Below are 10,425 nucleotides of genomic sequence, written 5' to 3'. Positions count from 1 at the left end.
AAATGGTCCAACATGACCAATTTATCAGTCAAATGTACACCCGCTTTAACCAAAAAACATGGCAACTCATTCGTTGGTATCGAGTTCATAGTAGATTTTACAGTCCTCCAAAACATCTTAGGATCATTTATACTCTTTGATATTTCAGCAAGATAAAATTCAGACTTTGACCTCCTTACCAAGAGTGTACATTTATTTCGTAGCTGTGCCATAACGAAGCCAATCTCCTTCAGTTCCACTCTTTCTGGCCTGAGCCCAGGTGATATCTCTTTCCTTAAGGAGGTTACCAATTTCCAATGAAAACCAAGGATTATCACACCCCTTCACTCTAAAAGAGCGGAACGGTGCATGCTTATCTATCAGTCTTAAAAACTCTTCATAAAAATACTGCCATGCTAATTCTACTGAATCAATCAGGGAAATTCTATACCATGGAAAAGAGGACAAATCACGTACAAAGGCCTGTTCATTAAAACGCTTAAAATCTCGTTTAACTAATATCCTAGGCTTCGTTTTAGGCAACTTTACATTTCTAATAGTAGCAACTGCACAGTGATCACTCAGATCATTCGCAAAAACACCTACACCAGTATACTTATGAGGAGCATTTGTCATAATTAAGTCCAACAAAGATGACCTCATAGGATGTTTAATATTTGGTCAAGTGGGACTGTGAATTAGTTGGCTGAGATTTAAAGAATCACAGATTTTAAACTATCTGAAGAAGAAGACAGCCAGTCTAAGTTCAAGTCCCCTATTACCAAAAGCTCACTTGAGCTTACAGCTAAATATAATGGGGCTAATGCCACTTCTTCAACCCTTATAGGCCTCAGCTACTGTCGCCATCCCCAAGGAGCACCATCGTTTTGTCATTGGTAAAAATGGGGAGAAGCTTCAGGAGCTAGAGCTCAAGACCGCCACCAAAATCCAGATCCCACGACCTGAAGACCCCAGCAATCAGATCAAGATTTCTGGTACCAAGGAGGGCCTAGAGAAGGCAAAGCATGAGATCCTCTTGATCTCTGCTGAGCAGGTGACATGGCTCCTCAGACATACAGCTATTTAATTTCTTAGATTTTTTTTTTGCTCTCTATATATTTAATCTTTACCACCACCCCCACCCCTTAGGACAAGCGTGCTGTGGAGAGGATTAACATTGACAAAGTGTATCACCCATTCATCACCGGTGCCTACAATAGGGTAGTAGGAGAGATGATGCAAGAGACCGGTGCCCGTATCAATGTCCCCCCTCCAAGTGTCAACAAGACAGAGATTGTCATCACTGGGGAAAAGGAGCAGGTGGCCCTTGCTTTGGCTTTGATCAAGAAGGTTTATGAAGAGAAGGTATGCTAAAATTACTACAGTGATACTGTGTGTTGATACGGATTGGTATGAGACAACTGTAAACTACTTTTCTGAGGTGAAATGTTACCCAACATCCTGATCAACTACTCTTTTTTTTTTTTTTTGTATTGCAGAAAAAGAATGCCACCACCATTGCGGTGGAGGTGAAGAAGTCTCAACACAAGTATGTAATTGGCCCCAAAGGAAATACCTTACAAGAGATCTTGGATAAAACTGGTGTCTCAGTCGAGATCCCACCTTCTGACAGCAGCTCAGAAACTGTCATCCTTCGTGGGGAGCCTGATCGCCTGGGTCAGGCCCTCACTGAAGTTTATGCCAAGGTCAGTTGATCTTGTGGTCACTACTAACACTGGTACTTGTCTAAAAAAATAAAGGGAATGAGAATTAATCTAAATGGGTGTCCTTTCACAGGCAAACAGCTACGCTGTTTCCTCGGTTTCAGCTCCTTCTTGGCTTCATCGCTTCATTATTGGCAAGAAGGGGCAGAATTTGGCAAAGATTACCCAGCAAATACCCAAGGTCTGAAAGATGAACTTCTGAACTATAATCCTTTATATGCCTCTTCATGTAGCATTATATAATATTTTATTTACCCCCCCATCTGTTTTGCACACAGGTGCACATAGAGTTCACTGAAGGAGAAGATAAGATCACCCTGGAGGGTCCCACCAAAGATGTGCAGATGGTACAGAGCCAGATTGAAGCAATTGTTACAGATTTGGTGAGTATTGTTACCTATTCAGTTATGCCTTAGACCTAGACCCAAAACCTGTTTTGTCAATCTCCTAATATCAGTCTTGTGTACTAGAATATTGCTTTAAAAAGTTTTTTTTTTTTGTCCAACAGGTGAGCCGCATGGACTACACAGAAATCAGTGTGGATCCCAAATTCCACCGACACCTGATTGGAAAAGGCGGCGTTAACAGTAAGTACACAGTTACTGTCAAAAGACTGGTGTACTGACTTATGAACTGCAACAAAATCAGGATCTGCATTCTTTTCAAACCATGTATTTGACTTACTTGTAGTCAACCGCATCAAAGAGCTGCACAAGGTGACTGTCCGCATCCCCCCTGATAATGAAAAAAGCAACCTGATCCGCATTGAGGGGGATCCCCAGGGTGTGCAGGAAGCCAAAAAGGAGCTGCTTGAGCTTGCGTCACGCATGGTTAGTACAAGCCCGAGGTCACAGGCAAGATGCTGCCATCTGGATCCTGATGTGACATTACTAAATCTACTGTTCCTTGCAGGAGAACGAGCGTACAAAGGACCTGATCATTGAACAGCGTTTTCATAGGGCCATCATTGGCCAAAAAGGAGAGAAGATAAAAGAAGTACGGGACAAATTCCCAGAAGTAAGTGAGAACCTGTTGATGTATGCTGTTGGGCTGCCTGTACTCAACCTATTAAATGTACTTGACTCTAAATATGTTTTATTATTTCAGGTCATCATCAATTTCCCTGACCCAGCACAGAAAAGTGACATCGTCCAGCTGAGGGGCCCACGAACTGAGGTGGAAAAATGCTCAAAGTTCATGCAGAAGATAGTGGCTGAAATGGTAAATAGAACTCCCCCCATTTGTCTTTTTGCTCATATTAAATAATATGGGAAAGCATTTTACTGCACTTGTTGTGGATGTCAAATGAAAGTGTATGAGTGGTAACCTTGGGTGGGAAAGCATTTTACTGCACTTGTTGTCGATGTCAAATGAAAGTGTATTGAGTGGTAACCTTGGATAATTCCTTGGTTCAGGTGGAGAACAGCTATTCTATCTCGGTCCCCATCTTCAAGCAGTTCCACAGAAACATAATTGGAAAAGGAGGCTCAAACATCAAAAAGGTACTCTATACCTAAAAGAGAATGTACACGGTGGAATGAGGCTGTTAAAGTCCGATAGTAACGACTAATTCCTATTGCTTTCTAGATCCGGGAGGAAACCAACACAAAAATTGACCTGCCCGCTGAGAATAGCAACTCTGAGATGATCGTCATCACTGGAAAGAAAGCAAACTGCGAGGCTGCACGGAATTGTATCTTGGCCATTCAGAAGGAGCTGGTAAGCAAATACACACAAAGCTTTCTCTCTCTTTTGACAGATGGTTCCAAATCTAGTACATGTTTAATGTCTCATTGTGTTCAGGCAAACATCACAGAGATAGAAGTATCCATCCCCTCCAAGCTGCATAATTCCTTGATTGGGTCAAAGGGTCGTTTGGTGCGCTCAATCATGGAGGAATGTGGCGGCGTCCACATCCACTTCCCCACTGAGGGCTCAGGTATTGATAAGGTGACCATCCGAGGCCCTGTAGAGGAGGTCGAGAAAGCTAAGCAGCAACTGCTTGGCTTGGCAGAGGAGAAGGTTTGTATGAATATCTAAAAAGTTCTTCTTCAGAGGTGGGCAAAGAGCTTCATTATAACTCTGATGTTAATAGGAATATTTCAGCAAACAAAGAGTTTTACTGCAGAGCTCCGCGCAAAGCCAGAATACCACAAGTTCCTCATTGGGAAAGGTGGTGGAAACATCCGTAAAGTTCGTGACAGCACCGGGGCCAGGATAATCTTTCCCACCCCAGACGACAAAGACCAGGAGCTGATCACCGTGATTGGCACCGAAGAAGCTGTGCGGGAGGCTCAAAAGGAGTTGGAGGAGCTCATCAAGAGTTTGGTAAATGAGTTGGAAACCTGCCAGGACAAGCTTAAACCAACAATTTTTTTTTTTTTTAACAGTGCCTGAAATGTGAAACTTCATTCTGTGGTTGCAGGATAATGTTGTTGAGGATACTATGACAGTTGATATCAAGCACCATCGTTATTTTGTTGCTCGCCGTGGCCAAGTCCTTAGAGACCTTGCTGATGAGTACGGTGGCTTGATGGTGAGCTTCCCTCGCACGGGTTCTCAGAGTGAGAAGGTCACTCTCAAAGGAGCCAAAGAATGTGTGGAGGCAGCCAAAAAGCGCATGCATGAGATCATTGATGATTTGGTTAGTAACTGCAGTTAATTTGCTGAGATGGTCTTTGGTGTGTGTGCCCCTTTACATCTGTTTTGAATGCCACTAACTTGTCTTCTTTTTGGCAGATGGTCTTTGGTGTGTGTGCCCCTTTCCATCTGTTTTGAATGCCACCAACTTGTCTTCTTTGTCATTTGAACACCTTTTCCTAGGATGCACAAGTGACCATGGAATGTGTGATTCCTCAGAAGTTCCATCGTTCTATCATGGGTCCCAAGGGCTCACGGATCCAGCAGATCACCAGAGATCACAATGTACAAATCAAGTTCCCAGAGCGTGAGGACCCACAAGGTAAATGCCTGATCAGTGTAATGACTTGGCAGTGGAATGAAGGAAATTTTTGTTAAACTTTGTGTGATTTGTTCTTGTAGCAGCAGCTCCTGCTGAGGCTCCTATTCAGGAAAATGGAGAGGCTGTTGAGGTGAAGGAGGCTGTCGATTCAAACACACCCAAAAGGTGTGATGTGATAGTGATTTCTGGCCGCAGAGAGCGGTGCAAGGCTGCTGTTGAAGCACTGAAGGTTAGTGTCCAGAACTGAAATGTGTTTTTAAATTGTCATCATTGTTTTTGTTCACTTAAACCGTCTTCTTTCTTTAGGCCTTGGTTCCTGTCACCATTGAGGTGGAAGTGCCTTTTGAGCTTCATCGATACATCATTGGACAGAAAGGAAGTGGAATTCGTAAGATGATGGATGAATTTGAGGTGTGTGTGTTTTGTAAATTTTGTTTACACAGAAGCACAGGACTCTTTGCTTATAACTTTGGCTGACGTCACTGTTTGCGTCCAGGTTAATATTCAAGTGCCTGCCCCTGAGCAGCAGTCTGATAAAATCTCCATCACCGGCTTAGCCAGTCACCTTGACCGTGCCAAAGAGGGCCTCTTGGAGCGTGTCAAAGAGCTGCAGGCCGAGCAGGAGGATCGCGTTAGTATTGTCTCTTTGTCTTTCTGGATTACATGGTATTCTGAAGTGCTTCTGCAGTGTTCATGGTTGATAGTTATGTGGACCACTTATCTTAAAGATTACCTCAAAGGGCAGCTGAACAATGAAGGCAGAAACTGCTTAATAATTCAACCATCTGTTTCCATCAACCTCTCTACAGGCACTCAGGAGCTTCAAGCTGACCATCACTGTGGACCCCAAGTATCACCCCAAAATCATTGGTCGCAAGGGTGCCATCATTACAAACATCCGCACTGAGCATGATGTTAACATCCAGTTCCCAGAGAAGAATGATGAAAACCAGGTATTGCATTTCTTCACAGATACTTGCCATTTTTTATTTTAAAAGTAAGAGGTAAGACGAACAAACTATGTACTGCATCAGCACAGCAGGTGGTGCTAAGTTACCTGTTCCTGCATGTCAAAACTACATGGGAACAGTGTGTGGTAAACATTTGAAGTTGGTTACAATTTTGATCATAAGATCATCAGTAAACCAACTCCATGTCAGAAAAGACTCGTTTTTCCTACAGAATTGGTGCCAATATTAAAACTTCTGCCCTTTCCTCACAGGATCAGATTACTATTACAGGGTATGAGCACAAAGCCATAGCTGCACGAGATGCCATCCAGGCTATTGTGGATGAGCTGGAAGAGATGATCTCTGAGGACATTACCCTTGACAGCAGGGTGCATTCACGCATTATTGGAGCCCGTGGCAAGGGTATCCGGAAGATCATGGATGAGTACAAGGTGAGGCTACTCACAGGATGTGAATTTGTCAACTAAAACACCATAATTAGAAATTGAAGTAACACTTGTTAGTGGTGACAGTGAAAGATCAGAAAGTGCACTCCTACTGTAAGTCACCACTAATAGCTTGAAAGCACAGTCTTCTCTGGTACATTACTTGGCATCATAAAGGGGTCTTTGTAAAATAAGTATGGAAATTGGAAACTTTCATTGGCAACAACTGAAAACAAGAACTAGACTTGCAAGAAGGTATAACACAATCCAAGCATGCGACCTGACTTGTACAGATCGAGGCAATCAGGCTTAAACAGGTTGTTTAATACCATTGGATTTCTTTCTAGTGTTAGACTTATGGCTTAGTATCAACCCTTTTTTTTTTTAGGTTGATCTCAGGTTTCCCCAGAGTGGAGCTGCAGACCCGAATCTGGTGACAGTTACAGGTCGCCCTGAGTTTGTGGATGAAGCCATCGATCACCTCCTTAACCTGGAAGAAGAATATGTAAGCTTTCCCATGCACCCCCCCTTTTAATATTGCATTAAGGAATAAAAGAAGTGCTTGTTATATTTACTACAGTCATCTGAGTGGCACTGAGAAACTTTGTTGTGCTACTTTTTCAGCTGGCAGATGTTGTAGAGAATGAGGCAAAGATGGCTTACGTGAGGCCTCCTGGGGGGGGCGGTGCTGCTGCTGTGGATGAACAGCGTGGCCCATCTAAAGGCTTCGTGGTGAGGGAGGCTCCCTGGACCACTGGCAATGAAAAGGTGAGCACAAGTCTGCTACTGTTTTATAATTGGAATTGGTCACATCTCACTCGCACGCTCTCTCTCTCGCTCTCTCTCTCTCTTAATCCATGTCCTACCCAATTTTTAGGCCCCTGATATGAGCAGCTCTGAAGATTTCCCTAGCTTTGGAGCTCCAGTGTCAACCAAGACCTCTCCCTGGGGACCAAAGCGCTTCTAAGCCGTGCTGCTACAGATGAGCCCGAACTTCATAATCTTCCCTGCCATTGATCCCCACTTGACCTGGACTGACCGCTGACCCTGAGTCTTCATTTTGACAGTGTTATCCTGGTCTGCCCTTGCAGATTCTATCAGTCTAAAAGTTCTTTCAGATACTGTAATTGACTTGTGAACCATCTGCATTTAAATAAGTGTCTTGTGCAAAAAAAAAAAATGTGAAAGGTGTTGCTGGTAAGTCCGCATAGTCTGTTAAAGACAGACATTTAAATGTTGGTTAGACCTGACATTTCATTGTGAGTTCAACTGTTATACCATATTCAGTGGTGCGAGACAGTGTTTGGGGATTTTATTTTATTTTTTTTGAGCGGCCCTTATCTTAGTTGCCTTAGCAAGGTGGGGGTAATGGGATTGAGTTACTGCTGGTGACATGATGCCTGAGCTGTTTCACTAACCCACCCCTCTCCTGCTTTACCCATGTAGCTCAGTGAAACGTGTCAGTCATTAGCCCTCAAGCACAATGTAGTGGATGTCCTCTGTCACATCTTTCCATTTCCTTGTAACTGTGTTTCTGTGAATATGGTCATATGAGTTGGTAATCTTGCAGAAGGGTGGGAGATGGTTTTAGCCACTGCAGAATGGCACCCATTCAAACTGCCAGATGCTGGGAGATAATGCCATGACTAAACTTCTTACGACACTAGGCCTAGAGCTCCAATGTATCAAACCTCACACTAACTGTTGAATGAACTTTTACATTTTTTTTTTTATATATATAAATATTCAGAAGCAAGTCACTCTATAAAAGAAATTATGTTTGCGAGCAAAACAGCAGATCAACTCGTGCCAACTACCTGTCTAGTGACATCTTGTTAATCATCTTCTGTACTGGGTCAGTGTCCAGTCCTTTTGTCTTCCAGTTGCTATGCTGATTGTTCTGTTAAATAGCAATGGTCCTTTTTATCAGCCTTACATCTAGAAAGATACAAACCAGGTCGAGAGGATGTAAAGATGCAGTTTGACCAGTCAGCTGTTTATTGTTCCTTTGAAATTTCTTGGAACACTGTCCCTCAGTTATTGTAACTAGTTTGATCTCGATTGAGGAGTACAGATTTAGCACGCTAGCTGCTATTTCAACATCTAGCGTCAGCCTACCTTGGTTTATATCCTCCTAGCAATTAATGCAAGATTATGCAAATACCATTGAAGTGAACGGTTACAGATGACACTGGAGGAAAAAAAATTGTCCAAAAAGTCAATAAAAATGGAAAATGTTTGTTGTGAATCCCTGTGTAACTTTGTAACCAGCAAAGTTGATCATTTCCTCATGAAACAGAACTGGTGCCAGTAACCTCACAATTGGTAAATGTGGCACATTTTAAAGTTGATGTGCCTGTGGGATAATTATGTTTTTTGCCCTCACTGAAAGTCTCCAAAGCTTTGGATAGTAGCATGTTTGAGATGCTAAGCTTGTCTCATATGGTGATGAAAAGCAGCATTGTGATGCTACCGGATAAAATTGTAGTTATAGTCATGTGTGACTTAGGGAGGTCTGTTGAGGCACTTCTTAAAGTAGATATTCAAATTAACACAGTAAAAAAAAATTAAACTCATCTAAGATCTCATGCTAGGTCTAATTCTGTTAAAAACTGATGTAGAGGTGATCAATGATCATGTTCTGCACTGAAACTGACTTTGAGTAAAAACATGAAATGTAACTGCAGACAGTCTCTTTCATATTTGACCTTTCTTCATCTGTTGCCGTGGACTCTGACACTCGCTCTGGGTTTGAAGGGCTTGATATAGGCAAAGGCTCCTTGCTGAGTCCATTGAGCTGTCTAGCTGAACACATATCAGAAAGAGAACAAGAGGGGCAGAAACAGACTTCAAATTTCAGTTTTATTATGAGAAAATCAGGAGGACATACCAGTGTGATGTGACTGGTGCTCACTACATAAAATATTTCCAAATCCCCAGATAGAAACTAACTCCATTTTTATAATTTGTAAATTCTACTTTGAGATGTGCAGACACCAGAGCCCTGAACAACAGCTCAGCATCTGAACACCCTCTCTCCTTCATTTTGTTCCTCCTAGTGAGCCAAATGCTCCTTTTTGCCTGACCTATTAAAAAAAATTAGGAGATTAACAGATCCATCTACGCTGCATGGTACTGTATCTGGGACCGAATATATAGATCGTGTCATCCAACACCTGTCCCAGACCATTCAACCATTGCTTTAGCAGAGAAAAGAGAGGAATCAACCTGGAACAGCTGAGCCACAGGTGTAAAGTTTCTTCAGATACACAAAACGCACACTGACTTCCTGCTCTAAGGTCTATATGTGCCACATACCTGTTTGTAGCAACAGCCCCACGCACCACTCTACTGGAGAGCTACACTGTTTCTCTATTTGAGGTTTGTACAGGGACCTCCAGCTGTTGTCTCTGGGAAAGGAATCCAGGACCAACGCCCCTGACCACCTTGACTGCAGAATACCAGCTAATGATGTTCTGATGAGAACCTTCACAATTACAGCATTCTTTGATACTGTAGGAAAGTCTGGTGGCTGTAAAGGATAGAAGAGCGCCACTGTCTTCTTCCTGTTCCTGTACTGCACTACATTTTGACAAAGATGGAAAATCAGGCCACCTCACTGGTCGGCCCTGTGCAGCCTGTGACCCCAGTGCCACTCGAAAAAGGCCTGGAAGACCACCCATCACCTCTTCCATTAGTTTCTCCAAGAAAACCAGAGGCTTAATACCAGTTTCTTCACTCAGCATGACAGTAGTTTTCTCACTGCCCTGCCCATGTCAAACCTGCCAGATGAGGTTCATCTGCACACTGACAAAGTTGAGCAAACCTACCCTGTACAAGTGGATTGAGAGACAGATGCTACTCACCTACATTAACATGTGCTCAATGCATGGAGAACAGACAGGTAGAAACAGTACGTCTGTGATATGTCTACACCAGCCAGCTCCAGGAGAAACGAGTGCTTGTCATAGTCCAGGTTCTTCACTCTACAGAGGAGCACCGATGTTGTTTCAGTGTAAAGCAGACGCTGTGCAGTCTGAAGACAAAAAGCTGTTTTGCAACTGTGGAGATCAATCAGCCCCTGGCCCCCATCTGACACAGATAAATAAAGGACAGTCTCCAGATTAGAGAGAACAATATATTTTAGTGAGGTGACAGTATTCACCCGTCAGCATACTGAAACAGATAAATGCTAAACATATAAGCCAAAGGTTCGTTTTTCACAATTCTGCCTACATGACATTTCTCCTGTCATGGACAAGATTTTAACTAAAGTTCAAATTAAGGATGGGAACACAGACAAACACAACAGAGACTGTCGGGCATAAAGGTCATGGTTATTTCCAGAAGTGCTGTTTGTTGGC

General features: G+C 42.9%; 1 protein-coding gene across 1 annotated transcript in view; it reads left to right on the top strand.

The window, feature by feature from the left end:
* hdlbpa (high density lipoprotein binding protein a) overlaps positions 1-8,328 on the top strand; it is a 17,714-nt gene extending 9,386 nt beyond the window's left edge. Inside the window, exons 6-28 of the mRNA XM_020609988.1 lie at positions 827-1,033; positions 1,129-1,344; positions 1,479-1,685; positions 1,777-1,884; positions 1,982-2,086; positions 2,212-2,290; positions 2,394-2,533; positions 2,616-2,720; positions 2,811-2,924; positions 3,119-3,205; positions 3,291-3,422; positions 3,507-3,725; positions 3,810-4,031; positions 4,129-4,347; positions 4,527-4,665; positions 4,746-4,894; positions 4,972-5,076; positions 5,162-5,296; positions 5,475-5,618; positions 5,888-6,067; positions 6,450-6,566; positions 6,686-6,829; positions 6,939-8,328. Of these exons, the coding sequence (XP_020465644.1) occupies positions 827-1,033; positions 1,129-1,344; positions 1,479-1,685; positions 1,777-1,884; positions 1,982-2,086; positions 2,212-2,290; positions 2,394-2,533; positions 2,616-2,720; positions 2,811-2,924; positions 3,119-3,205; positions 3,291-3,422; positions 3,507-3,725; positions 3,810-4,031; positions 4,129-4,347; positions 4,527-4,665; positions 4,746-4,894; positions 4,972-5,076; positions 5,162-5,296; positions 5,475-5,618; positions 5,888-6,067; positions 6,450-6,566; positions 6,686-6,829; positions 6,939-7,028 (3,363 nt within the window). The 3' untranslated portion in view covers positions 7,029-8,328. The remainder of the gene's footprint in view (positions 1-826; positions 1,034-1,128; positions 1,345-1,478; positions 1,686-1,776; positions 1,885-1,981; positions 2,087-2,211; positions 2,291-2,393; positions 2,534-2,615; positions 2,721-2,810; positions 2,925-3,118; positions 3,206-3,290; positions 3,423-3,506; positions 3,726-3,809; positions 4,032-4,128; positions 4,348-4,526; positions 4,666-4,745; positions 4,895-4,971; positions 5,077-5,161; positions 5,297-5,474; positions 5,619-5,887; positions 6,068-6,449; positions 6,567-6,685; positions 6,830-6,938) is intronic.
* Positions 8,329-10,425: the final 2,097 nt, after the last annotated feature.

The sequence above is a fragment of the Monopterus albus genome, unplaced genomic scaffold, assembly GCF_001952655.1.
Source record: "Monopterus albus unplaced genomic scaffold, M_albus_1.0 scaffold103.1, whole genome shotgun sequence".
NCBI lineage: Eukaryota > Metazoa > Chordata > Actinopteri > Synbranchiformes > Synbranchidae > Monopterus > Monopterus albus.
The sequence above is the reverse complement of the archived record's forward strand: the minus strand, read 5'-3'. Positions and strand labels throughout refer to the sequence as shown.